This window comes from Panthera leo, chromosome E2 (genome assembly GCF_018350215.1).
Source record: "Panthera leo isolate Ple1 chromosome E2, P.leo_Ple1_pat1.1, whole genome shotgun sequence".
Taxonomy (NCBI): domain Eukaryota; kingdom Metazoa; phylum Chordata; class Mammalia; order Carnivora; family Felidae; genus Panthera; species Panthera leo.
Genome location: NC_056693.1, coordinates 15,260,339 through 15,287,740, shown reverse-complemented (window position 1 = coordinate 15,287,740; position 27,402 = coordinate 15,260,339). Strand labels below are relative to the sequence as shown.

Here is a 27,402-nt window from a genome sequence, read left to right as displayed (position 1 = left end):
GAAACGTTACATTTTCAGCAGGCTTTTCTTTTCCATCTGCTTTCCGGTCTCAGGTCATCTCTGTGCCGGCAAGGGCTCCTACCTGAGAGGCGAGGAAGCCAGCACCGGCTGGGACCTGTGGTCTCATCTGCCTGCTCGGGTCGGGGGAGGTGGTGAAGGGCTCTGTGTGTCTGTCCCAAAGAATGTAAGAGCGGGGACCCTGTGTCTCGTTTCCACACCCGGGGTCTGGCGCTGGGTCACATTTGCATGACTGGGTTCTAGTCCATGCTGTGCCACTTATCATCCAGACAATCGTGCGGCGGGTCTGCTAACTACCCTGAGCCTCGCTTTCCTCAGATTGACTTGCCTGGGTTGCTTAAGGACCAGAAACAGTGTATAGGAAGGCCCCGTGGTGGCCACTGTTGTCCCAGGGTCAGGGTGGTGGCCCAGCCCTTTTGTTAGAAGGCCCCAACGGTCACACTGACCCTCCAGGCCTCTCTCTCGTGCTTCCCCAGACGTTCACAGCCTGGTGCAACTCCCACCTGAGGAAGGCTGGCACACAGATCGAGAACATCGACGAGGACTTTCGAGACGGGCTCAAGCTCATGCTCCTTCTGGAGGTCATTTCAGGTGAGGCTCCTGTGCAACGCAGCACACCCCACACCCGGAACAGGTGCCCTGTCCCACGTCCCGGGGACTCGGCCCACCCCAGCTGTCCCTAAGCTGCCGGGAAGAGACTGAGGCTTTGAACGACTGCACTGCAGCGCATCCAGGCGCCGGCCTGTGGGGGGAGGGCGGGCCAGAGTGCCATGGCGGCCAGTTCTGGAGGGCAGTAGGGACATTAAAGTTTCCCTTTCTCCCCCTCTTTCTCGGGGTGTGGCTCTCAGGTGAGCGGTTACCTAAGCCGGAGCGGGGCAAGATGAGAGTGCACAAAATCAACAATGTGAACAAAGCCCTAGACTTCATCGCCAGCAAAGGAGTCAAGCTGGTCTCCATCGGAGCAGAAGGTGAGCGGGGATGGGACAGCTCGGCCCCTGGCTTGCAGGCTCAGAGCCTCAACCTCCGTACTCCAAGCAGGAGCTGTGTGGGTGGCAGAGAGAGCACTTGGTGGGGTATAAAGCCCCAGTATATACCCCAGCAGTGACCACAGTGACTGCCCTCGATGTGATCGTTGGGTCCCCAAGCTCCTCCTCCCTTCCACCCACAGAATAATCTAACACTCGGGAATCCAGTGCCCCCAGTTATGCAGGGCAGGCCTCTCCTGCAGGGCAGGAATGACTTTGTCCTGGACCCTGGACACCCTCACTGGCCCTTGTGCTGGGCCTCAGAAACACTGACAGTCACATCACCTGGCGTCCCTGTGCCTGGAGCACCTTTGCCCTTTGGCCCTGCCTGGTATCTGGAGATCTCAGGGGAGAAGGACTTTCGAGGCCCGGTGTCAGGGCTCTGGGGTGGGGAGTGCAGGTCCAAAGGTCAGTAACCAGACTTTGCTGGCTGCAGGGCCTGAGGGAGTTTGGCCCCTGACTGGATACCCAGGACCCTCTGTGCCCCGTGGGGACACCCGATACTGCGATTCTTCGTTCTAGACCTTTCCACTAGAGCAACAACACGCTGCCCTCCGGCAGCCAGCTCGTCTCGAGCTCACAGGCGCTTTTGGAGACGAGGCGAGGCCTGATGGAGCCCAGAAGCTCCCTGTCAGCTTGCACTCACAGTTCAGCTCATTAGAGCAGGATTTCCTACACCCTGACATCCATGTTGTCCCAGCCTCTAAAAAACAAAGAAAACTAATTGCTGTTAATGACAGGGCTCTGAGAGGTTGGCCAAGACTTGAGGCCAGAGTGTGCGTACTGAGTTCCAAGGCTCTGCCCCGGCTGGGACCTCTCGGGGAGGGGTGCCAAGCGTCACATGCCACAGTTGAGGTGGTTGGTGTTTGTTTAAAAAAAAAGCAAAACCCCCAAAATCAGTCGGCCTTCAGATTTTCTGTCCTTGCATGGATCTTTCCTCCTGGCTCCACTCCAGCCTTCTGCTTCTCACAGCTGCACTTATTTTGCTCAAATGCTAGCCTGTAAATACAGAAGGGGTTAGAGGAGAGACCCGGTGGCATGCATCAGTCTTCATTTGGAGAAAAACTCCGTCTAGAAATGTTCTGCGTTCATGCCCAGATTGGTTCACTCCCAGTCCCTGTGACCGCTGGGCCCCGGGACAAAGCTGGAAAGCAGCTACTAGAGGTGCCCCGAGGGCTTCAGAATACCTGAGAGCCCCAGCCCCTGCCCTGCCTCCCATCGCCCTACCCTCCACATGGTCTGGGCCGTAGCCAAAACATGACTGTCTTGTGGGGGCACAGCTGTAGGTCCGGGAAGCATCTGGTGCATGTGTCATGAGAGAATCCGTCTTCCTCCTCGTGGGAGCTCTCTGAGCCCTCCATGATCAGCTTCCTTGTGCAGCCGGCTGGGTGTGGGAGCTCCAGCCGCCTGTCCAGACTGCGTGCATTCCCCTGCTGTGGAGTGCCTGGCACTTGGGAGGAACGCAGCATAGGTTTCCTGACTGGATATCTGCCCTTGCCCCAGGCTGGAGAGACTCTGCCTGGTTTCCCTGTATGGGGTTCTTAGCCCTGGGAAAGGGCCCGGCAGACATTGTGTCCTGCCGTCCTTCCCCTGCCTCTGGGCAGTGGACTGTGCTTGTTTTCTTATCCTGACACTCTCAAGACGAAAACCACCCTCTGCCATCAACCTGTGGCTTCTAGGGGGCAGAGGGAGGTTCTCCTCCGTTGTGGCTGATGGGCCCCACCCTTTCCTCTCGAGTGTGTCCTTGGGGAAGGCCTGGCCCTGTCCCCTGGGTGGTCACTCTACCTCCTTTCCAAATCAAGCCCACCCTGGAGTTTTCTGTTCTCGAGGGTCTGTGAGCAAGGTCTCTCTTCCTGCACCTGCCGTGCTGAGACGTTGGAGGGTGGAAGGCGTTTAGAGGGCTGCAGAGGCACATCTGGCTGGCAGACTCAGGGATGAGGCCACTTGCACTTCTCTTACCCAGCAGTAGACACATGGCGCCCTGAGTGTCGCCAAGATGATTTTTCTGTAAGCTACTGAAGCTGAAGACCATGTGGTACAGACCTTTGAGGCAACTCCCAGAAGTTTGAGAGTAGTTGTTCGGTTAGTGAAGAAAGCATGTACCTTCCCGGCTGAGCCTGGGGGCCGCTCTCCCTGTCCTGCAGCATCCTGTCTTTCACAAGGGCCGAGGCCAGGTACTGAGGAGCGATCTCAAAGGCAGGCAGTGAACAAGTAAACCAGCACATACGTGGTTACAAATGAAGGTTAGCATGTGAGGGGCAGAGCAGGGTGCCGGCGAGAGAGGGGCACTGGGCGGGCACCTTCAGATTGGTGGTTGGTGGGGGTTATTTCGGAGAGGTGACAGCAGAGGCTTAGGGGGTGGGAAGGACAGCCACCCGAGGAAAGGGTCAAGGGGTGCACTTCGTGGGTGGACAAAAGGCGTGAGGTCCTTCTAGCAAGAAAGCCTGGCTTGCCGAAAGGACACGGCCGGGGTGTGCCGGGCATCAAGGGGCAGGGCCACCCAGGGCAGGGTTTGTAAGTGGGATGTGAGAACATGGGCTTCATTTTAGATGTAGTCGGGCTTCGGGCAGGTGAGTGGCACAAATCTGATGCACCTTTTAAAGTGGGCACCCTGGCTGTTGTGTGGAGGTAGACTGCACGGGGCACGGAGGGGGAGGTGGTGTGTCGAGCTCTCGGGGGGAGACCACAGTGGCCTGGACAACGGTGGCAGCAGTGAGGTTGGAAGGAAGTGGGCAGACTGTCAACAGTAGCGCGGCACGCACCCGCCATGGGGAGACGCACCCTTGACGGCACGAGGGAGGTGCACACAGAGGGCCGGGAGTGCGGGCCCAGCGCCTGGGACACGTGTCAGGGAGGAGCGCTCTTTTGAGCTGGGCGAGACGACGGGCTGGCCGGGTGAGAACAGGCCTGTGTGGCGGACAACACGTGCATGGGGGCCCGCAGGTGCTGAGCATCAGAAGGCTTGGGGGACGGTGCTTCCCAGTGTCCGTGTAGCATCTCCCAGGGAGGGTGGCGGCCAGGCCTGGATGGCTCCCGTTGGACCATCGGAGCTAATCTCTACGTAGAGCCAGAAGGAGTCCCCTCTGGTTTCAGCAACCTTCTCACCCTCTGCCCCCTTCCGTGCATGCAGAGATTGTGGACGGCAACGCAAAGATGACCCTGGGAATGATCTGGACCATCATCCTCAGGTTCGCCATCCAGGACATCTCTGTGGAAGGTGAGAGCCTAAGGCCTGGCAAAGAACAGCCTCTTCTCCCTGTCCTGGTCCTGTCCAGGTTGGGGTGCATTAGATGGTGATTTGGGGGTTTTGTCTTCATGCTTGAGGCTCTTCCGTGTTTCCCGGCATCACTCACGGGGCCTGGCCCCGAGCAAGAGTGGTTAGTGAGATCTGGCCCGGGCTGCGGGTGAAGGGTCCCCGGCCAGCCGCCCAGCTCTGGCATCCACCCAGAGCCCTCTGGCTCCCATGGTCTCCGTCTCAGCGGACCCTCACACGACCCTTGTCGAGTGGGCATGAATGTCCCCATTTTCCAGTCAAGGAATCTGAGTCGCAGAGCAGACCAGTGGCAGAGTCAGGCCTGGCCTGGTTTTTTTGCGTTAGCGCCTACATGTTTCTGTTTGACACCCCCACCCTCAGACCTTTGCCTCCGTGAACCTGGGGCCAGTCCCTCCAAGCACATGTGTGTGCCATGGTGTGAGCACAGTCATCCCGGCCAGCTTGGGGAGCGGGTTCCCGCAAAGGCCGCAGCGGTGACCCTGCACTCCGCGCTCCCGGAGCCGCCCACGGGGAGCAGATAGATGCCCTGGACCCCTCCCTCACCACTTCCCTGAAGCCGCCGCCACATCCGGGAGACCCCGGGTGTGCAAGGCCCAGCGCTCAGGCCCCTTGGCTGGTTCTTCACCGTTCAGAAGAGTCCAAGGCCAGCATCAGGGGCTTGTTTGGCAGTGTGTTCTGGAGGGTAAAGGGACGGGCTGTGCGGGCAGAGACGTGGCGCGGCGTCCGGCCCTGGCCTGTCCTGTCACTACCACTTCCTGGGGTGACCCCGGGCAAGTGACTTCTCCGGGCTCGGTGTGCAGGCCAGCGGTTGGGATCAGCAGAGGTCTGCCGGGTGTCTGGAACACGAGGGCCTCTTCCTGCTGGCCCTGCTGCTCTTCCGTCCGACTCCTGTGCCTGGGCTGAAAGTCTCGTTCGACGGGGCCGGGTTGTGGGGATGGGGTTTTGAGCCCGTGCTCACCATCTTTGTGCGTTCTGCAGAGACCTCCGCCAAGGAAGGGCTGCTTCTCTGGTGCCAGAGGAAGACGGCCCCATACAAGAACGTCAACGTGCAGAACTTCCACATCAGGTGAGTGCCCGGCCAGAGCACCCCAGCCCACCGCCTTCCCTCATCCCGCCCCAGGATGGAGTCCCGTCCTCCCATTTGGCCCTCTTTCCCTTTCCCTGGTTCTGTCCCACGGGTCGGGGCGCACGCACTGGTCTCCCACGATGGGCTGTTGCCCTCCACTGTAGGCCCATCCCGTTCGGCGGGGTTTGCACGTACAGGGCTCAGCAGGTCATGGCCATCCCAGAGGCCAGCACTCACTCATAAAGTACTAGCCACGGGTCAGGCGCCGGGCTAAGCGTTTACGTGTATTCGCTCATTCAGTCCTCATAACAACCCAGCGAAGCGTAGCCACTCTTACTGCCCCGTCTTACAGACATGGAAACTGAGGGAGTAGGAGATTATGGGGCTTGCCCAAGGTCACACTGACGGTAAGTGCCAGAGGCGGGATCTCACCCCAGACCAGCTGGCTCTAGCAGTCATGCTCATGGCCACTCTGCCAGACGGTCTCCTTGCAGTGCCCGGCGCACGCACTCCCTCAGTAAATGGGAATTAATTGTTCCTATGGGTGCCCCAGGCTGTCAGCACTTACGTCATGGGGAGAGGGCCCTCCTTTTAACCTTTGTCTTTCCATCCCCAGCTGGAAGGATGGCCTTGCCTTCAATGCGCTGATCCACCGACACAGACCCGAGCTGATCGAGTATGACAAGCTGAGAAAGGTTTGCCTCTTGCACATCCCTCAGTGACCCAGAGATCCACAGAGTCTGACCCTGACTCTGGGTCACCTCTTCCACGCCCGTCTATTGCTGGCATCCGAAGGTGGATTCTGTGCTCACATGGGCAGGCTAGGAGAGCCTTGTGCCAGCTGTCACCAGGCCCCAGGCTTGGTGGCTGATTCTTACCTCCCTTGCTCCCCTTGGGGACTATCCCCTTCTCCCCTTATGGGCATTGTGACTGCCCACGGTTATTTTGGGGCCTGGCCGGCCGTGCCTTCTGGGTCCCCTTCCTTAACCTTTTAGACTCTAGAAGCATTTCCTCTCTGCCTAGTGGAGAAAAGGGCTGAAGAATTCCAAGCCATCACTACCAGCAGGTGTTTCCCATACAGGTTCCCATTCTCGTTTGCCTTTACAAAGCTTGTGAGCCTGTAAAACCAAGGTCCTGCCCTCTAGGAGCTCCCAGCCAGTGGAGAAGGTGGGATAGTGTGTCCAGAGCAAACCAGCCCCATGAGGCCATGCACATGTGCTCAGGCTGAATGAGGGTGGGAAGTGGGTAGGGCCAGAGAGGTACTGCAGAGGAAGGAGGCCATGGTGAGCTGGCATGGTCCAGGAAGGGCCTCTGGAGGAGGAGGCAGCCTAGAGCCAAGGGGAGGGCATTCCCAGTGGGGGAAGCACGAGCCTGCACTTGACCTGTTCAAGCTCCTCTGAGGAATCGAATTGGGCTCTAGCTGAACATCAACTAAGGCACATGAGCGAGGGTCTTTAATCCTAGGAACAGTGGGGAGACCGTGTGAAGGCTGGACCATGGGAGCTCTCGGCTTACCCCTGACCTGTCGCCCCCCCCAGTGTTCTCTCAGGTCTGGACCACACTTTCTGGGTTTCAGGACAAAGGTCTCAATCTGGGGGCCGGAGGGCTGGAAGTTGTGAGAAAAGAGCACACCTGCATTTTCTCTGGGGGAAAGGTCCACGCTTTTTCCCACAAAGATTCCCAGACGCGTTCCTTTGAGGATTGACTGTATGTGGGTGCCCTCCTCCCCAATCCCCATAGCAGCACAGGGGGCCGAGAAGTGCCTAAAGAAGCCTTTCTAGTCCTGCCCCTTTCCAGGATGCCTCCCTTCCAGGCCTGCCTCGTTCTGTGCTTCTGCACCCTGCCCCTGACAAAGTCCTTCCTCCCTCCTTCACCTCCCTCCTCCCAGGATGACCCTGTCACCAACCTGAACAATGCCTTTGAAGTGGCCGAGAAATATCTAGACATCCCCAAGATGTTGGATGCAGAGGGTAAGTACATCCCTTTTGTTCAGTCACCACCCTGTTCTGCGGGCATGTGTTGCGGTAACTTCAAGGAGCTGGCGGTGCCAGTGAGAAGGGCTGGATGAATCTGGGTGAACCGGGGACAGTGGTGCTGCCTGGGAGCCAGAGAGGGAGCAGTCTGAGCAGACCAGTCAGGCTCAGGGATGGGGAAGCAGGGGAAGGAGGAGCCGGAAGATGACTGGTTGTGGGGCCCACGTCTCAGAACAGGACCCGCGTGTCCTGCTGGAGCCCTGTCGGAGTCCTGCCCCTCTCGTGGGATGGGCAAGCCAGGTGGCCAGGGAGGGGCTGGCTCCTGCAGACATCCAAGGCCACTGTCTTCCCTGCTTGCCCCCGGCGTGGAGTCTGGAGTCCATCAAAGCGGAGTGTTTGTTTTTCCTTTCCGGCTTTGCTCCGTTTCCCAGCCGTGCACCACCCCCAGCCAGGACCCATGTCTCTGGCCTCTGGTGGCCCTGGGGGTTGACTGTCCAGCAGCCCCTTGAGGCCACTCTCAAAGAGAGGAAGTGGCCTCATTTTAATCCAGTTCCCACAGCCTTGGCCTTCCTAGAGACCACAGGGAATGGAAGGGCTGAGGGTATGGACAAGTCTCCTGGAGTCACTGGGGGTCACTGAATCCATTCTGAGGGTCCTTCTCCTGGGATGCCTGTGGCCTTAGGAGACTTTGGATCCCAATGAGTGACCACCTCTCCCCCGCCCCCCGCCCGCCCCTACTTGGGCAGTTTAACCCTTGTCGTTCACTTACAGACATCGTGAACACGGCCCGGCCCGACGAGAAGGCCATAATGACCTATGTGTCCAGCTTCTACCATGCCTTTTCGGGAGCGCAGAAGGTACCGGGCAGGGCCAGGCAGGCCCACCTCGCCGCCACTGCCCAATGCCGCCGCTGCCTCTCGCCTCCCACGCTCACCTCATTTCTCTTGCAGACGGCAGTGGCCTCTCTCCGACTGGAAGCCATCCCCCCCGACTCCAGGCGTCACTGCCCGTGTAGTCTTTGCTCACAGTATCTATTGAGTGCCTGACCTGCGCCAGGCTATTCCAGGCACTGAGGATACAGTAGTGACTGAGTCAGGCAGGATCCCTGCTCTCATGGAGCTTACATTCCAGTGGGCATGACCGACAACAGACATGTCCACAGATAAAAAGTCATTTCACATGGTGATAAGCACAGTAGAGCACGTAGGGCAGGATGGTGGGATAGAGATGTCTGTGGGGCTGCTTCAGCTGGGGGCCCTGACAGGAGGCTTCTGCTGGGTGACGTGGGCAGCCACTTGGAGTGATGAGCAGGTGCTGCCGGATGAAGATCAGCAGGAAAAGCATTCCAAGCAGAGGGTAGAGCAAGTGCAAAGGCCCTGAGGCAGAAATGAGCTTGGCTTATTCGGGGAAGAGTGGAGAGGGAAAAAATGAGGTTGGAGATAATAACAGTGCCATGGTGTGTAGAATCACCATAGTCTGAGATCCGGAGTTCATTCTGAGGGCCCTAGAAGACCGTTTGGTGGCCTGTTCTGGGGTAGTAGATAGTTAATGTAAGATGTGATCTTACTGATGTTTCCAGAAAGATCAGTTAGCTTTTGACCCTTCTAGCCCTAAACCAGTCTTTTTTTTTTTTTTTTTTTTTTTTAATTCATTACTAGAGAGAAAGAGAGAGAACAAGCAAATGAGGGAGCGGCAGAGAGGGAGAGGGAGAGTCCCAAGCAGCCTCTGCACTGTCAGTGTGCAGAGCCCAACGCGGGGCTCGAACTCACGAACCATAAGATCGTGACCTGAGCCGAAATCAAGAGTCGGATGCTTAACCGACTGAGCTACCCAGACGCCCCTTCCTTTGCCAGTAGCTAGTGTCACAAACCCAGGTCTGGTTAGAAAAGGACTCCAGCTATTCAGACTTCCCTCTTTCCCGCTACGAAACCTCAGTGGTACGTGCCCACACAGCCGGAGCCGGGGTTTGGCTTCCAGTCCAGAGCAAGCGCTATTCCTCCCGCATGAGCCTAGGGTCCGGCCCCGGCCGCCCTCCCTGCATCTTTCACTCTCTCCTGCCTCTCTCTCTCTCTTTCTCTCTCTCTCTGCGCAGATATTGTAGGCACTCTGAGGCCAGATGAGAAAGCCATCATGACTTACGTGTCCTGCTTCTACCACGCTTTCTCGGGGGCTCAAAAGGTGAGCTGGGGCGGGAGCACCCCTCGCTGCTGTGCCTGCAGACTTGCCCTCGCTGTCCCCCGCATGTCCCCACCACCCACTTGTGGTTGGAGCCCCAGCATGGGGACTGACCTGGGTCGGGTTCTCATGACTGTGGGCCTCTGGTTCCACCACTGAGCCGGCAGTCCAGTGCGGACACGGCACCGATATTCTCTCCGTGAATACGTTCCCCCCCTCCCCTGCCAGGAGGGTGGTGGCGTCCCAGCGGCTCTGGGCGGTCGAATCCCAGCAGAGCTGCAGTGCGGGCACTCGGTTGCCCTGCCCTCTCCGTGATCCACACCCGGCCGCTTGCCCGCCGCACTGGCACCTCACTGGGGCTCCTTCCCTCCCAAATGCCCCAGGAAAGGCTTGGCACGAGCAGGTTAGACTCTCATCTCAGCCTGTACCTGCCCACCTGGTTTGCCAGGCCCCTGTCCCTGGTGGCCCCGCTGACAGGAGCGGAGCATCAGAAGTGTCTGTTCCCAGCAGTGGCTGTCCGCTTCCATGGGAGAGAGGCCTGCTTGGAGGCCTATGCACCTGTGTGCCCTCCCCTTGCCTCCTGGTCTCTGGTCTTGGGCAGTAGTATCCTCCCAGTGACTTGATTTTTGTGTCACCGATTAGAAACAGGCAGGGAAGAGGAGAAATTAGCTCTTGTTTCTTGAACACTTACTACGTGCTGGCAGTCCTCCAAGGACTCTGCACCTACAGGTTCTGGGACAGTCCTGCACACACCCCCGGGGCGTGGGTGCCAGTATCTTCACTTAAAAGGGGAGGAGGCTGAAGTTCAGAGAGGTCACAGGGCAGCGGCTGCACCTGCTATTGCCTGTGGACCCTGCTCTGCCACCTCTTGGCAGTGTGACCTTGGATGGGTCACTTCCTCAGTTTCCCCATCTGTAGGAGGGTGAAATGAGTTCATGTAGGCACGGGGTGATTTAAAACAGCGCTGAGCCCCGTAAGTGCTCAGTAAATCATCGGGTGGCTGGAACAGCCTCGCAGGGCCCGCCCGTGCCCACCGTGGTCCTTCCAGCCCCATGGCCAGAAACAGCTTCTCGTAGCCTCTCACCACCTACCCAGCGTGTGACTGCAGCTCCTGTTTGGCGTGTTCTGCTGGAGGGCAGAGGAGGGGGGTGGGGGCGGGCAGCCACGGAAGATTCCAGGACTCAGACCCTGACTGACAGCACGTTTGCCACTGGACTGGCCGCTCTGCAGGCCCAAGCCAGCCTCGGCCCACCACATCCCCCCCATCTGCCCAGACTGCCCTCCTGTGCTTAGAGCCGAGCTCCACTGTGGTTGGGGCTGGGCAGCCTTGAGGGATTTGTGGGAGTGGATACTGGCAGGAAAGCTCAGGCCAGAGCACTGGGCGTTTTTGAGGCAGCTGGGCCCCTCTTATGCGAGAAGCTGTTGGGAGCTGCCCGTTCACCAAGGGACGTGCCGCCTCCAGGCTTCTCCAGCGCCGAGTCTGGCTTCCTCCGGCCTGTGTTTACGTCTCAAGACAGCCTTGTGATGCTTTTATTATTGCTTCTTGTCCTCGGGGACTCCATCCTGTCTCTTAAAAGAGTGCTCTCTGGCATTTGTTTTGTTTTATAAATACAAGGTGAACCCCAGGCCTGGCACCAAGCATGCCTGTTCCCTCCTGATAGTTTATTTCTGGTCAGTAAGCATTTACTCCTTATTCCCTTGTTCACTCACTCATTCATCAACTCTGAGTACCTAAAACATACCAAGCCCTGAGCTGGGTGCCAGGAATTCATCTGTGAAGCAGAGCACCGCTGACTAGCAGCTCCTGCCTTCGTGGGTCTGCCCGGCACGGTGGGTCTGAACATGGGGTGCCCGTTGTGTCTCCGAGCCAGCGGTCAGGGACTGACCTCTGGGACTCCCCCCACAAGCTGTGACCTTAGCTTCTGCTTCCTGCACTCACCGGGGCTGGATGTTCATTGGCTGAGGCCCCTGTGCACCTCATCTCTGAGGAGCAGTGCCTGGGGCTGCTGCTGTGTGTCCTGCGGCGTGACTCACGGTGTGTGCCCGTGTGCGCACACACCAATCTCCGCTGGCCCCCGCTCACCTCCCCACTGGTCCCAGAAGCAGTGTGTGGATGGGAGAGGCTGGGCGTCGGTGCCTGCCGCTCGCGGGTCTGGAGCCATCCCCAAGCCTCTCTGTTTTCCTTCCCCGCCACTCTGTAGACCCTCCTCACTATTTCTGTTCCTGTTCTGTTGCCGTTTCAACTTCTCCTCTTGGACCCTTTCTGTGCTTCTTGAAAGGTACCTGGTCTCTCCTCTCCCCGTGTGGCGCCCCCCCTTGCTCTCCTTCTTCTCTACTCCTTGCATTCCCTCCCCCCGCCCAAAAGCAGGACGAGGGAGGACGTTGTCCTGTAGTTCTGAGCAGAGACTGGTCAGTCTCCACCACTCCCTGCCCTCTGAAGCGTGGCTCCCTTCTGCCCCCAGGATTGTGACTTCTGCCCAATGAGCCATCGACACCCACCTCCGAGGGGGGAATTAGGAAAGGGACACGTGTGCTTTGCCTGTGCACTGACCACGGACTTCTCTGGAGGGCACCATGCAGCTATCCAGTGCTTGGCCTTTCTGCCATGGACCTTCCCACCCAGGGCGAGACTCCAGGGCCAGGCCTAGCTAAGGTCCCCTCCGACACACAAGCCTTACCCAGCCTTCCTCCCTGAGGACCTGTTTATCCACTTCCCCGTAGTGGGAGGGCTTTCCGGCCCTCCGCACCTCCAGGGTCCAGGCTGAGGGGCCCAGCTGTCCGGGGAGGGGGTGGTGCCTTAGCAGTAGGGTATGGGGACTCCGCCGGAGCCCTTCAGGACACGGCTGCTCAGGGTGCTGTCTTGCTGGAGCTGTGCCTCTCTCCTTCCTTCCTTGGGGAGTGCTGTGGGCTGTGGATGAGCCAGCTTCCAGGGGATGAGCCCATCAGGAGGGAGGGTCACCAGCCCTCAGGCGGCCCTGACTGTGGTCTTCCTCTGCCCCAGGCGGAGACTGCTGCCAACCGGATCTGCAAGGTGCTGGCCGTGAACCAGGAGAATGAGCACCTCATGGAAGATTATGAGAGGCTGGCCAGCGACGTAAGTGCCACTCCTCCTGCCCCTGGTGGCCCCACTAGAGCAGAAGGATTGGGTCGCCTCTCGTTACCCTTGGCCGCAGGTCATGTGAAGCTTGCAGAGGGGCGAGCAGGTATGGCAGTGACACTTTCTAGATGAAGCCGGTATGTGACCTTCCAGGCTAGTTTGACAAGGCCTAAGGGTCAGGCTGGCGTGTCACCTTGCTCCCTGGCTCCCTCCGTCTTGAGCTTGGGTTCTTACAGAGGTACTCAGGGAGAGTTCTTGAACACCCCACCAGACACGGTGACAGGACTGGAGCTTGTCGTGGCGGGCCCTGTGCTCTCCACAACCGCCCTGGGAGGAGGGAACTCCTGTTACCCCCTTCTCCAAGCGGAGAAACAGACCCAGAGAGGCTCAGGCACCAGGCATGTGGCTGGTGCAGTAGAGAGCCAGGGTTTGAACCCAGGCAGTCCCACTCCAGAGCCTGAACCCACAAAGTCAGCTGGGAATGTGGGTGTTTAGTAATTGTCTTCTGGATTCCCTCCTGTGTGTTGAAAATTTCCATATTAAAAAAACAAAAACATTGAAGCTCCCCGAGAGCCATAGTTTGACTGCTCTTCCAGACTAGTGGTTCCCAGACTTTGAAGTTTCATGGATCAGGAATATTTGGAAAAGTATTTGACAGCCAAACTCTAGTGACCAGCTTTTTGTTTTGCCAAGTTAAGGGTATTTTTAAAAGAAAAGGCTAACCAAGGTGCCTGATTGGCTCACTTGGTGGAGTGTGCAACTCTTGATCTTGGGGTTGTGATTCGAGCTCCACGTTGGGTATACAGATTACTTAAAAAAAAAAAATTAAAAAGAAAGAGCTACCATTTGTTACCACCATCCATTCTATCACCAAGAAAAAGTTAGAAGGTTATATCTTGGGATCCCATCCCTTCCTAAGAAAGGGCATTTGGCTCCTTGCATCAAGATATAAAGACACATAGATACCTTTTTCCTTGCTTTTTTCTTTTTGCCAGAACTTGGCATTTGGGAACCACTTCTTTTAAGTGTATCTACGGTAGACAATAGCTGGTTTTACTCTTCTAGAATGCCCGGTTTGTTTGCTTGTTTATACCCGGGCCTCACTCTATATGACAGATACAAGCGGCTCATCAAAACACACGTCACTTTTTTTTTTTTTTTTTTTTTTCAATTTTGCTTTCAAATTGAAAGGCCGTGCGTGGCGCCCTGGCCTCCTTAGAGGAAGCCTGGCATGCGGTGGGCCCTTCCCTTGATGCGCTTACGGCCCACGAACGAGGAGGCAGTGAGACGTCTCTCTCAGACGATGCTGAGCTCACTGAAATGGCGCTAGTGAGGTCATGTGGTGGGAGGTGATGGGAGGGATGCTGGAGTTGAGGCCCCCTTAGATCCGAGAAGAAGGAAGACCGGGAACAACGGCATGAACAGGAAGTGAGCAGAGAACAGCACGGCGGCTCACAGGGGGCGTGCATCCCCGTACTTCCCGGCCGTAGGATCCCAGTGGGGATCATGGGGAAGCCAGGCTGGGGAGCGGGGGTGATCCCCGAGACGGGGCCCCCGAAGACCCATATCCCTCGCACCCGTGCGCGGGGCGAGGCCCTTCCCGGCACCCTGAGGCTTGTCGCGGGCCCACAGCTCCTGGAGTGGATCCGACGCACCATCCCCTGGCTGGAGGACCGCGTGCCGCAGAAGACCATGCAGGAGATGCAGCAGAAGCTGGAGGACTTCCGGGACTACCGGCGCGTCCACAAGCCGCCCAAGGTGCAGGAGAAGTGCCAGCTGGAGATCAACTTCAACACACTGCAGACCAAGCTGCGCCTCAGCAACCGGCCTGCCTTCATGCCCTCCGAGGGCAGGATGGTCTCGGTGAGCGCCCGGGGGGGGGGGGGGGGGGGGGGATTGGGGCCCGGGAGGCACAGCCCAACTCCCAGGCCAGCCTGTGGCCTGCAGAACTGCAGAGGGGCGGCTCTATACCACCCCGGGCTTATCGCGGGGCCAGCGCTGCCTTTCTTAACTAAGAGGCACAGCCTATGGGGTGCAGGGGTGTGGTAGGGGGCCCGCTTGACCCTTCACCACGGTCCACCTCCCCCATCGCTCCTTAGAATTTTAAACCCACCCCCAAACCCACACCTTATTTTGTGTGGCATTATTTCACTTTGGACCCCCAGTTGGCCGTGATTCCAGACCACCATGTGCTCAAGGCCCCTTTTCAGGAGAGGGATGGTATTCAGCGGACAGTCACCGGGCTCTCATAGCGCCATCCATGGCATTCATTCATTGTCACTTATTCATTTAATGCAAAAACCGGATCGCACCTGCCGTGTGCCGGGGCCCGTCTAGGCATCTGGATACAGCAAAGCAGGGGATAGAGGTGACCCCAGCCCCTTGCTGCTGCCCGCCTTCACCTCAGCATCCCTGGCCCCTTTGTGAGCCCTGTCCTCTCGTGTCCTCGTAGGATATCAATAATGGCTGGCAGCACCTGGAGCAGGCAGAGAAAGGCTACGAGGAGTGGCTGCTGAATGAGATCCGCAGGCTGGAGCGGCTCGACCACCTGGCAGAGAAGTTCCGGCAGAAGGCCTCCATCCACGAGGCCTGGACCGACGGTACGGTCCCCCAGCTCCCTCAGGCACACGCACGTGTGTGCACCCACAGCGCCTCCTGTGTTGTTGGGTCTGTTTGTCAGATCCCTCTTCCTGCTGCTTGGGGACGAGCCTGTCAGAAATGCCATTTCTGGGTTCACCCGGCCCCAGGCAGCAAGCGACACTTTGGAGCCAGGTCCTCCTTGCCGCCCCCCCTGCTCTGGCCTCAGAGATTACTTCCAGGTGGGCCCCTTCCTGGATGATTGGAGGCTGTCATCTAGGAATGCGGCCGAACCTTATGCGGCTCCATCGAGAAGTGACCCTATCCCTGTCCACTCTGCCGTGTCCTCCCCGAGGATGGTGGCCATGCCGGGGCAAGGGAGTGGGCTCTCCCATCCCTGGAAACCTGTGTTCAGATGTCCCGCCCACCTTCCCTCTCCTACTTCTTTGTGGCTGTGGACTTCACACTGAAGGGCCCGTGCTGGTTGGGCCTGTGTGCCTGAGCTTGGTCCTTAAGGGCAAGGCCAGGGAGCCGCCTCTCAGTTCTGTTGCCTGAGCTGCAGATGGAGCTTGCTGACCACCTGCGCCCCCCGTGGGAGCTCCTCCTCCCCCGCAGCCACCTGTTCCCCGGCTCCGGGTGTGGGATCCCATCGCGTCCCCGGCCCTCGGTCAGGACCCGCACCGTGGTTGAGATTCCGAATCCCGGAGGTCTGAAAGCCTTTGGAAAATGGCCAGTGCCTGGGAAAGCCAAGAGCCGGGACTCGTGCCCTCCCACTCTGGCCGCCTCCCTCCCGACTGTGCCCTACCACCACCGCTCTTCCTGGCTGATGTCACGCTTCTTGTGTTGCTCAGTGTGATGTTTCATCCTTCCACCCCCACCGTCCCCCACGAGGCCCTCACTGAGCCTCTGGGGGCTCCTCCAGCCCCCATCTACCCAGCTGTGGGGCAGGCGGCCCCAGCACTGGCCAGATGCTGAGATCTTGCTAGAAGCACCCATTCGGAGCCCACCCCACCCCGCCGGCCTTCGAGCATGCAACTCTGCGGGATCCGTAGACCTGGGCCTACGTCCCCCGTGTCCCTGGCTGCAGTTCGACCAATGCCCTCCTCACACCAGTGCAGGCCTCCGTTTTCCAGCAACAGCCGCCAGATCCAGAGCAATACCCTAATCCAGCCTCTGCTGGGGAAAGAATGCGGAGGAGGCGATGAAGAGCCAGCTCGGGCCAGGGATGCAGGCGCCTCCTTCTGCCTTGCAGAGGCGGCGTCCACGATGAGGGGGGGGTTGTCATCTGGTTCATCCGCTCATTCATTCATTCATTCGCCTCTTTCTTGAGCACAGCAGCTTCCCAGGTGGGCGAGGTCCCTGCCCAGGGAACTGACGAGCCAGCCGACCCTGGCATTTCTTTAGTCGGGGGGCCCTTGGGCACACAAGTGGGTTTTACAGCATCCGTGTTCCCCAGCTGGACTCAGCTCGCTCCTCCTGTCATTATCCATGTCCTGCATGTCCATTGTCTTCCCACCGGCGCTAGGTGGCTTCCCCATGGACCTCCCTTGGCCCATGTTATCAGCTCTTCAATCCCTCACCTGGAGCCGCAGGAGGCTCTGGGAAGATGGTTTCCTGAGGCCGAGGGGTGTGGGTGTGATGGCCCGCCAGAGTTCCTTTCCTGGGAACGACTGGGACTGGCCTTCACTCAAAGGAGAAGTTGGCTCAGCCCCTAGCCAGGGCCCAACTGGTTCAGCGGCCTCCACACGCCCCTGTCGCACCCCTGCCTCCCTGCAGGCGCTTTGGCATCTGGCCTTCCGCCTCGCGTCAGCCTGGAGCCCCCAGGCGGGCTTGCCCACTCTCGTTCCCAAGACCTGAAGCTTCTGTCCCCTGAACCACTCGATTGTGCAACACGGGAGGACAGACTGACCTCCTGGCCCCTCTGTACTCCTGGGATCCAGCGGTAGCGGCCTTCTTTCCCCGGAGGGGTGGGCCCAGAGAGCGGGTTGAGCCACCATCATTCTGTGCCTCCCTCACCACCCGCCACAGCCTGCCGGGGCAAGGGTCCAGGTGGATGCTTTGCAGAGGGTTTTGGATTCTCTGGGGGAAAAGATAAAAATGAGCCCCTGGGTCCCTACTGTGGCTTCCCCTTGGCCTGAATCCAAGGCGTCCACGGCCCCGGGCCATTCCTCCCGGATCCCCCCCCTGCCCGTGCACCCCTTGCCAGCTCTGTTGCAGAAACTCTGCTGAGGCAGAGAAGCGGTAACCTGCTATTTGTGGTTCCCACCCTTGGGAGACAGCAGTTTGGGGAAGGGAATTGCAAGCTTGCCTTTGTGGCTAAGCCTCCTGCCCCAGCGCCAGGCCCTGTCCTCGGGGTGGAGGAGATGCGATGGTGCTGGTTCGGCGCCCGCCCTTCCCGAACGTCACCTCACTGAGACTTGAGACTGGACACCGCCGTCGGCCCCATCTTACAGATGAGGGGACAGGTGGGGAAAGGCCACGTGCCGTCCCTCCGCTCTGCGTTGCCGCTCTGGTGCCAAGCTGAGTGAGGAGTGGGGTCTCTGAGCTGCCATTCCAGGGGTACCCCGAGGCGGCTTGCCTGAAGCAGAACCCCTTGAGGAGCCGGGGGTCCCAGTCACCTTCCCAGGCTGGCATTCCGCTCCCCCCACATCTGCGATACCACGCCGCACCGTGCTTGCAGGGCTTACTTACTTGAGCTGTCCTGGGGTATGTAATTAGCCAGGCTCCAGGACTAATAACAGTGTTCCTCTCTTCCTTCAAAGGGCCTGACAATGGGCCCCACCTCACTGCACACAGAAGGCCCGTGGGATGGCGTGGGACACGTAGGTGTGTGATAGGACCCCACCCCGAGGGAGCCTGGCCTCTAAGTGCCAGGGGGCAGGCACAAGGGGTGGGGCCCCTGGAGAACTCTGACACTCTCACACTTGCCCTTCCGTCGCTCCGCTGAGGCCTGGGCTGCACCCCCTGCCGCCTCTCCAGATGTCGGCCCTCCACAGATGGGTCCACCTTGGCAACCGTGGGAGCACTGTCCACTTCTGGTCCACCAATAAAGGGCCCTAAGTTCGGAGCACGCAGGTTGGATTGGGATATCTGTCTCAGACCCACTGGCCCCACAGTGTCTCCTAGCTCCGTCCAGGATATACTTGGGCTTAGAGATCCCTTGAAAAGGCAAGGGAAAAGGTTCTGGAAGTTTCTAGCCTTCACAGCACCATCCCCAGTGAGGCAGGATGTAAGGTCCGTACCCCGTTTCCTTCCCTGTGGTCAGACGACCCTCTGGACTCCCACTGCCCTGTTGTCCGAACACCTCCTGCTGTCTGCCCCACCCCAGGAAAGGAGGCCATGCTGAAGCATCGGGACTACGAGACGGCCACCCTGTCAGACATCAAAGCCCTCATCCGAAAGCACGAGGCCTTCGAGAGCGACCTGGCCGCACACCAGGACCGCGTGGAGCAGATCGCAGCAATTGCCCAAGAGCTCAAGTATGTGTGGCCCGTCGTGTCCCTGCCCCACTGTGGGGGCACCGTCCCGAGGTCCAGCCCTTTCCACCCCCACCGTCTCGTTTCAGATGGCAGGGAAGGGCCTTAAGGGATGATGCCCACCTTGTCTTAACCCCAGATGAGGATAGTGGGACCTGTATTCTCAGGCAGAAGGTCTCTGACCCCTTTCCTGATTGCTTAGGCTGTAGTAGTCCCTGAGACTCTACCTTTTGCCTGCCACACCAACCAGGACCCCCACCCCCACCCCCACCCCCTGATGGGGTGGGCGGCCTAGCCCCCACTGTTGCCACCCGCTCCTCCCTAAGGGGACTGGTCTGCACAGAGAGCCCATTGTTCTGCCCGGCCCCTTTCCTCTCTCGCTCAGAATACACTTATTGTGCGAGCTTCCAGGCAGCCGGGTTCTTTGCCCTCCGTTCCCCGCCCCAGTCAGATAAACTTGTGCACACAATTAGTACACTGAACCTCCAGAGCCGGTGAATGGAGCCTTATTCCACCAGCACAGCGGCCAACGGCAGGGACGGCCCGGGGAGCGGGAGGCCGAGGCCATTACTTCATGGAAAATCTGCAGGCCCTGGAGGGGCGCTCCCAAAATAGCCGTCTGCTCAAAAATAGGATACTTGGCCGGAGCTGCCCTTTCCGCAGACACCCCCACCCTGCCGGTCATCCCTAAAGTTCTGCTTGCTCCTATGAGGCCAGCAGTGGTGACTGGTGGAGCCCCTCGCCAGGCAGGGCCTGTTTCCTCCCTGACTCGCGCCCTCAGCACTGCCCAGTTGCTTTGAGGGTTGCCCATTTGCTCACTCGTGAGGCCTTCACCGTATTGGGAAGACACAGTCTCTATTGGTCACTGTTAGGGGCACCCCTAGGGGTCTTGCAGCCTCTTCTAGGGTTGAGCCTCTGTCCCTGGCACACCCAGGTCGAGGAGAGTGAGGTCACATGCGAGATGTTCATAGGGGTCACGGGAGGTGGACGTGTTCCACCACTGACAGGCGAGCTCCTAGAAGCTGGTGGGAAACAGTCTTGGAGTAAGTCCGTGGGCACCGAGAATGCTGTGTGGGACCTGTTACCCAGAGCCAGAGCCGGGGAGCAGGTGGTCACTGAGCTTTTCTGGACCATGGTGGCCCTGGACTGTTTGGGGTGCTGTCTGTTCCCCTCCCCCGAAGATGAGTCAGAGAGCCAAGTGCTGGCCAGGGTGAGCCTGGACAGACAGCCTGGCTGAGCGTTGGTTAATGACAGCAACAAAAACTCAGAGCACTCGGCGCTCTACACGCACAGTTCGTGTAATCCTTCAGCAGCCCCATGTTATGGAAGGGGAACTGAGGCACAGAGAGGCCGAGAGACTTGCCCAAGGTCACACTGCTGGGGAGTAGTTGAGACAGGACCAGAGCTCAGGCTGCCTACCCCTCTGTGGAGCACAGCCTTGTTGCCCCTCCTAGCCCCTTCTGGCCCCTGTGTCCCATCTGCCTATCAGAGTCACCAGACGGTCCCCAGCCCCATCCCATGTCCTGTTCCTCCCAAAGTTGTTCCCTGCTGCCCACCCCTCATCAAGCCCCCAAGGTTTTGCCTGTACCCCGACTCCCTGGGAACCTGCCACTAAGAGGATCCGGTTCTGGAGCCCAGAGACTGATGGGAGGAGGGGCAGGAGGCCATGCTCGTGGCTGAGGGGCCAAGGACTATTGTGACAGTCCACGTTTTTCTTAGGTATGTTACTAGTTGCTTAGAATGACATCGCAGGCTCATTATCCATTTTTTCTTAGTGCCCATTAAAATAAAATAAACCCCTTTAGGGGAGCCTGGGTGGTTCAGTTGGTTAAGCATCTGACTCTTGGTTTCAGCTTAGGATTTCAGCAGCACTGACAGCACAGAGCCTGCTTGGGATTTCTCTCTCTCTGTCCTTCCCCAGGTCTTTCTCTCTCTCTCAAAATAAATAACCAAAAAGATTTTTTTAAATGAATAAACCCCTTTAACATCGCTGTTGCTACATTTACCTACTGGGTGCCAGGGACTGCTCTCAGCACTTCATGTGCACCAGATAACTGGATCTCCACGGTATCCCCACGCCTGTTTCACAGATGGGAAAACTGAGGTATCCAGAATAGGGAATTCACGCATCCGCGGTCACACAAGTAGAAAATCAAAGAGCCGGGATTCAAACCGAGGGAATTTGGCACCCATCCTTTAACCAGCGTGCTCTGCTAGACTTTTTTAAGCAAACAAAGCAATTAGATACAAGCTTCGTTGAGGGCCACACTTTGGGGGCCTCTGCATTAGTGTGTAGTGAGCCCTCCACCCCCACCCCTGCTGCCTCTCTGTTACCCCCTCCTACATTCCTCCTACCTGGGGAGGGGCATGGGCTAGCGGGGTCATTGAAGACTGATCACCTTAAATGTTCGTGTCCCCCGGCACCAGGGGGAGGGCGGGACCCAGCACAGCCTTGACTGCCCCCTGCTGGGTGTCATCGCCCATGCTCTCCCCCCCACCCCCACCCCCCGCAGTGAGTTGGACTACTATGACTCCCACAATGTCAACACCCGGTGCCAGAAGATCTGCGACCAGTGGGACGCCCTTGGCTCTCTGACCCACAGCCGCAGGGAAGCCCTGGAGGTGAGGAGGGGCGACGTCCCCCGTGGAGCCCTGTGCCCCGAGACTCTCAGGACTGGGGGAGGGTGTGGGCAATGCCTGGACTCTTGAGCTTCCCCTGATGCTCCCTGAGGGAATATTCTCTGACCCTTTGGGGCCCTCGACCACCATCCACCCGCTCATCTCTGTCCCTTCCCTGCCCCGTATACCAGAAAACAGAGAAGCAGCTGGAGACCATTGACCAGCTGCATCTGGAGTACGCCAAGCGGGCAGCCCCCTTCAACAACTGGATGGAGAGTGCCATGGAGGACCTGCAGGACATGTTCATTGTCCACACCATCGAGGAGATCGAGGTCCGCTCCCACCCGCGCTTCTTGTGGGACTTCCAAGGGCCCGGGCTGCCCCTCACTCCTCCTTCTCCTTCCAGGGCCTGATCTCCGCCCACGACCAGTTCAAGTCGACACTGCCAGATGCCGACAGGGAGCGGGAGGCCATCCTGGCCATCCACAAGGAGGCCCAGAGGATCGCCGAGAGCAACCACATCAAACTGTCGGGCAGTAACCCCTATACCACCGTCACCCCGCAGATCATCAACTCCAAGTGGGAGAAGGTGGGCAGGCTCGCCGGTGGGACCAGGGCAGGGCTGGCCGGGTGAGGGCCCCCCCCCCCCCGCCCCCTGCCGACTGCTGGTGCTCACACCCCCCGCCCTCCCCCAGGTGCAACAGCTGGTGCCCAAGCGGGACCACGCCCTCCTAGAGGAGCAGAGCAAGCAGCAGTCCAACGAGCACCTCCGCCGCCAGTTCGCCAGCCAGGCCAACGTCGTGGGGCCCTGGATCCAGACCAAGATGGAGGTGAGGAGCCGGCGCCCCTCGCAGCAGGTCCCCAGGGCTCCCTGGTGGGTCTGCCGGGGCTCCCGCTCCAGGAGCGACAGCAGCCTCAGGATTGGGAGAGTCAGTGATTTCATTGCTGGAAGTGGCAGCACCAGCCAGAGGGAATCTTGGTGGAGGAGGCAGGTGGAGGAGGGTTTGAGCCTCGGCCCTGCCCTGCCCGCTGACCAGGAGGTCAGGTACAATGTAACTTTTCCTTGGTGTTCTCATCTCCGAAAGGGGGTGGAAACAGCCCTGGCACCGCCTCAGCAGATGCTTAGGGCACTGCTCCGTGGTGGCCCCGTTACGAGCACTGGTGTCTCGGGCTGGGCGGTCCGAGCACAGACCTCTATGGCGGGCTCACCAGTGACCCTTGGGTCCCGGCCCAGGGAGCCTGTAATGATGCTGACGGCAGCTCTGGGTGTGCCTGGTGTGCCTTCCGAGTGCTCGCCGCACGCCAGGCACCATGCTGGGAGGGGGCTGCGTGGCCACCGTGGAAACTCACGCTTCAGGTACTCGTGCTCAGAAGCACAGATTCTGAAGCCGGCCGGGCCCGGGTCCAGATCCTGCCCCTGCCTCTCACTGTGAACAGTTGCCATCTTTGGGCCTCACAGGGAGTCGAGGGAGTGCGGAGGTTGGGCATGGCGAGCCTTGGTCCGGAAACCGCCCCCGTGGCCGGTCGTGGCCGAGCGTCCGGTAGCCTCCCCGACCCAGCAGCACCCCGTCCCATGCAGGAGATCGGGCGCATCTCCATCGAGATGAACGGGACCCTGGAGGACCAGCTGAACCACCTGAAGCGCTACGAGCGCAGCATCGTGGACTACAAGCCGAATCTGGACCTGCTCGAGCAACAGCACCAGCTCATCCAGGAGGCGCTCATCTTCGACAACAAGCACACCAACTACACCATGGAGGTAGGCCCGCCGGCCGCGCGGCCCAGGCCTTTATTCCAGACGGTTTTGCTCAGTAGAAAAGATGTCTGCCGCTTTTTCTCTCTCCTTTTTCTCTGACCGAAAACACTAGATCAAGTGTGTCCACATTTTTAAAAAATCAGTTTCCCACAATTCTTCCGTCACCACGACAACACGGCCTCAGGACGCCCCCTGGAAGAGCCGGGAGGGGAGCACCTGCCCCTCTGTGAGCTCAGCAGTTTTGTTCTATCCAGTCAGCCCGTGCACCCGCTTGCCGTGCCCGGGTTGAAGCGTCAGCCTCTTGGTAGCCTGAGCTTGTCCACGGTGACGCTTTACACCGTGAAAACGCACAGATCAGAGAAACCCGGTGTTTCCCCAGAAAGCTGGTCAAACGCTGCCCACCATACCTCTGCGGCTTCCACGTGGATGCCGCACAGGTGCCGGGCCCTGGCCCTCACTGCTTCCGTCACAGGAGGACCCCAGCGCTTGGCAGGGGCACGGGGCGGTGCCGGGCCAGTATCCCCATGTGCACACGCGGTGCGCAGGAGAGCCTGGGGCTGGGGGCGTTTGGGAGAGCCAGGGCCAGCCCACCTCCGGGCCGCACGCCCTGTGTGAGGAGGGCCGGGTTCCAAGCCCCTGGCGGCCGCGGCTGCGGTAGACTTGGAGGCCGCCCCGGCCTGAGCCGCGGTCATCCCCTCGCCCCACCCCCAGCACATCCGCGTGGGCTGGGAGCAGCTGCTCACCACCATCGCCCGCACCATCAACGAGGTGGAGAACCAGATCCTCACCCGCGATGCCAAGGGCATCAGCCAGGAGCAGATGCAGGAGTTCCGGGCGTCCTTCAACCACTTCGACAAGGTGAGCGGTTTCCTCTGCCCCTGGCGTCTTCCCTCCCTGCTGTCGTCGTCCCATCCTGCCCCCACCGTCTCTGCATCTGTCCGTTCACCTCACAGTGCTGAGTACCAGTCACCACTCAGCGGGCTGGCAGGGCCCTGGCCAGCAGAGGGGGTGCAGGGGTGTGTCACCTTGACCCACAGCCTAGGTAGGGTTCCTCAGGATGAGAAGGGGGGGGGGGTCCCAAGTCCTGGCCCCGGGGCCGTGCGTCCTCGCCAACCTGCCGGTGAGACCCTGGGATGGACTCGGTCCCGGCACACCCGAGATCTGAGACCTGACCGTGCACCTGGCCCCCGCACACACAGAGCATTCTGAAAATTCAGGTCTGGACTGGCAGGCCCGCTAGGAAGGCCCTGAGCGCCTGAGTTGGCTGCAGTCCCCACCCGCCCTGCCGGGCCCCGCGCATCACGAGGTGCACGCTCAGCTCTGCACTGTCTGGCGGGGACCTGGTGTCCCAAGCAGGATGGAGTGTAATCTTTTTCTCCCACCCCAAATCCCGGAGGCCAGGAGAGCGCCCTGTTCCCCCCCCAGGAGCCCCAGGACTCAGTGCTCAGTTCTGTACCACTCAGCTCCCACCCCTGCTCTGGCCGAGGCCTTGGGCGGAGGCCTCTGACCGCCCTCCCCCCGCTCCACCGTCCCTGGCCATCACCTTGTCCATGTCACCTCTAACTCTGTGTTTCCCCCCCGATGTGTTCCCCTCCCCCCGCCCTCTGCATGTGACCCTGGCCCCTCTCCCCGCGTCTCCGTGCCGGCCTGGTCTCCACACCGCCCCTCGCACACACCCGCCTTCGGACACCCGGCAGGACCACGGCGGGGCGCTGGGGCCGGAGGAGTTCAAGGCCTGCCTCATCAGCCTGGGCTACGACGTGGAAAATGACCGGCAGGTACGCGCCCCCCTGGGCCCCAGCGGACTGTGGCATTAACTGCTCTTCTCTCTCTCTCTCCTTCTCTCTGTCTCCCCCCTCCCTCTCGCCACTCCACCCCTTGCCATGTGTGTGCCATTTCACCGGCTCTCTTGCCTCCTCCCTGCCCTGTGTCTCTCTGGACACCTTCCCCCTTACCTGGTCTCTCGGGGCCACCTCTGTCTCCCCGGCTCCCGCCACTGTCCTGTTTCCCTGCTGTGCACATGGGGCGGCCCCTCTTGCCTACTCTGGGCCTGGCCTCCTCTGCTGTCCCTGCGTCCTCGAGCAGAAGCAGACAGGCAGCATGGACTCCGATGACTTCAGGGCTCTGCTTATCTCCACAGGATACAGCCTGGTATGCAGCCTCTGCCTCCCCCTCGCTGCTGTGCCTCTCCTCCCCCACTCCTCTACCCCCTCTTCTCTGCGCAGCCTCCCCCCTCCTCCTCACCGCCTCCAGAGTTTCCGTGTCCTCGGGGACACTCCCCCACCAGAGCAGCGCGGCCTCACCGCCTCCTCCTCTGCTGGGCTGGGGTCTCTCCGATGACTCCCTGAGCTGCCCACCTCCTTTTCTGGAAGTCTCCGGAGAGAGGAGGTCAGGCCTCTGGCTCTCTCCCCTTTTTCTTTCTCTTTCTTTCTTTCTTTCTTCCCTACCCTCCAGAACTAAGTCGTGAGCCTAGGGCTGAGGAGCAGTAGACTTGTTTGATCCATTCCCCAACTCCCACTTCCCAAAAACGTGGGTGGGGAGGACAGAGGGAGCGTATCCCCAGTCTGGGCGAGTGGGCCCTTGGCCTGGGGAGCCAGAACCCGTGGAGGCGGGCCGATGGCACGGGCTGACGGCAGGTGGCCCTGCTCTCCTGGCTCCGTTCCACTAGGCCGGGCCCTGCCCCGCTCCAATGCAGCCTGTCCCCCACCCCACTCCCCCTTGCAGGGTGACGCTGAGTTCAACCGCATCATGAGTGTGGTTGACCCCAACCACAGCGGCCTCGTGACCTTCCAAGCCTTCATTGACTTCATGTCAAGGGAGACCACCGACACAGACACGGCTGACCAAGTCATTGCCTCCTTCAAGGTCCTGGCAGGGGACAAGGTAAGCAGGAAAGGAAACCCCGGGGGCACCTGGGCTCCCGGCAGGGAGGGGCCCTTGCAGCCAGGACTGGGAGAGGGGGGCTGGGCAGAGCCGGTGGGGGTGGGGGTGGCTCACAGTCCCACCCTCCCACCCCTAGAACTTCATCACGGCCGAGGAGCTGCGGAGAGAACTGCCCCCCGACCAGGCCGAGTACTGCATCGCTCGCATGGCGCCGTACCAGGGCCCTGATGCTGTGCCTGGCGCCCTCGACTATAAGTCCTTCTCCACAGCCCTGTACGGAGAGAGTGACCTGTGAGGCCCCCACTGGAGAAACCCCAACCGAACGCGCCCTCCTCACAGCCTCCAGGAGGGGCTGGGGGAGCCCTCGGCCCTTCTCCCCGCTGTGGGGGCCTCCCAGGTCCTGTTCCTCTGACTCTGTATCTATGCAAAGCACTCTGTCAGTTCTTTCCGGGGGGGTGGGGGTGGGGGTGGGGGGTGGGGTGGGCAGGGAGGGGCTGGGGCAGGCTCTCTCCTCTCTCTTTGTCTGTTGGCCCCCTCCCCCTGCATAGAGGTGAGGGAGACTTTCGGGGTCAGCGCTTCTGGTCTGGTAAATATATATGATGTGTTGTTTTGTTTTTTAACTATGTGGAGGGGACCGTGGATTCCCACAGCAAAACAGGTCCCCTCCAGGCCCTAGGAATGCCCCCCACACTTTGTCCCTTCCCCTTGCCTACCCCCACCCACCACCACCACCACCACCACCACCACCACCACCACCACCACCACGAGGTCCCTTCAAGGCCTCCCACATCCAGGCCAAAGCCCTACGTGCCTTGTCCAGGAACCGCCCTGGCCTGCCCTGGGCCCTGCAGTGGGCCCAGCAGAGGGCGACACAGCTGCCCAACAGGAAAGAGGACCCCGCCTCGCTCCCTTCTTCCCTCTCCCCTCACCTGCGATTGCCAGGAGATGAGGGGGTGCAACTCAGCACCCTCCTTTTCTGCAATGGAAGAGTAGGGTTGGGCAGACCAGCCTCTCACCCCCACCCCCAGCCAGCCCCCGCCTTGCTTTGTCCAGACATGTGTATCTCTCAGATTTTTCTAAGGACCAAAAAGCAAAAACAAAAAAAAAAAACAAAAAAAACAAAAAAAAGAAAAAACACAAAACAACAAAAACAAAAAATGCACACACAAGAAAAACCTATAAAAAAGGAATTAAAAACTTTCAGAGAATTACTATTTACTTTATGAACTTACGGATTTATTATATAAATATATATTCACCTAGCAACACATCCTTGCCGCCTTCTGCTCTCATGATGAAGACATAGCTGATCTGCTGCCCTCCCCCAGCCCCTTCCCGCTTTTCCTCTCTGCCGTCTGTCATTGGGCATGGGTCTCTGGGGACCCTCCCGAGGTGGAGGGTGGGCTGCTGGCCTGGCCGCCTGTTAGTTGATGGGTTTTGCTCCCTCCCCCTCCTCCCCCCTC

The 27,402-nt window shown here is 59.6% G+C and overlaps 1 protein-coding gene across 1 annotated transcript in view; it reads left to right on the top strand.

The window, feature by feature from the left end:
* Nucleotides 1-26,393, top strand: part of ACTN4 (actinin alpha 4) — a 69,710-nt gene extending 43,317 nt beyond the window's left edge. The window contains exons 2-21 of the mRNA XM_042920301.1: nt 495-609; nt 867-986; nt 4,174-4,260; nt 5,296-5,383; nt 6,000-6,078; nt 7,272-7,353; nt 8,128-8,213; nt 12,533-12,625; nt 14,261-14,491; nt 15,081-15,228; nt 18,534-18,684; nt 21,195-21,303; nt 21,492-21,632; nt 21,707-21,889; nt 21,996-22,130; nt 22,880-23,059; nt 23,768-23,914; nt 24,754-24,834; nt 25,781-25,939; nt 26,076-26,393. Coding sequence (XP_042776235.1) covers nt 495-609; nt 867-986; nt 4,174-4,260; nt 5,296-5,383; nt 6,000-6,078; nt 7,272-7,353; nt 8,128-8,213; nt 12,533-12,625; nt 14,261-14,491; nt 15,081-15,228; nt 18,534-18,684; nt 21,195-21,303; nt 21,492-21,632; nt 21,707-21,889; nt 21,996-22,130; nt 22,880-23,059; nt 23,768-23,914; nt 24,754-24,834; nt 25,781-25,939; nt 26,076-26,234 — 2,574 coding nt within the window. The 3' untranslated portion in view covers nt 26,235-26,393. The remainder of the gene's footprint in view (nt 1-494; nt 610-866; nt 987-4,173; nt 4,261-5,295; nt 5,384-5,999; nt 6,079-7,271; nt 7,354-8,127; nt 8,214-12,532; nt 12,626-14,260; nt 14,492-15,080; nt 15,229-18,533; nt 18,685-21,194; nt 21,304-21,491; nt 21,633-21,706; nt 21,890-21,995; nt 22,131-22,879; nt 23,060-23,767; nt 23,915-24,753; nt 24,835-25,780; nt 25,940-26,075) is intronic.
* Nucleotides 26,394-27,402: the final 1,009 nt, after the last annotated feature.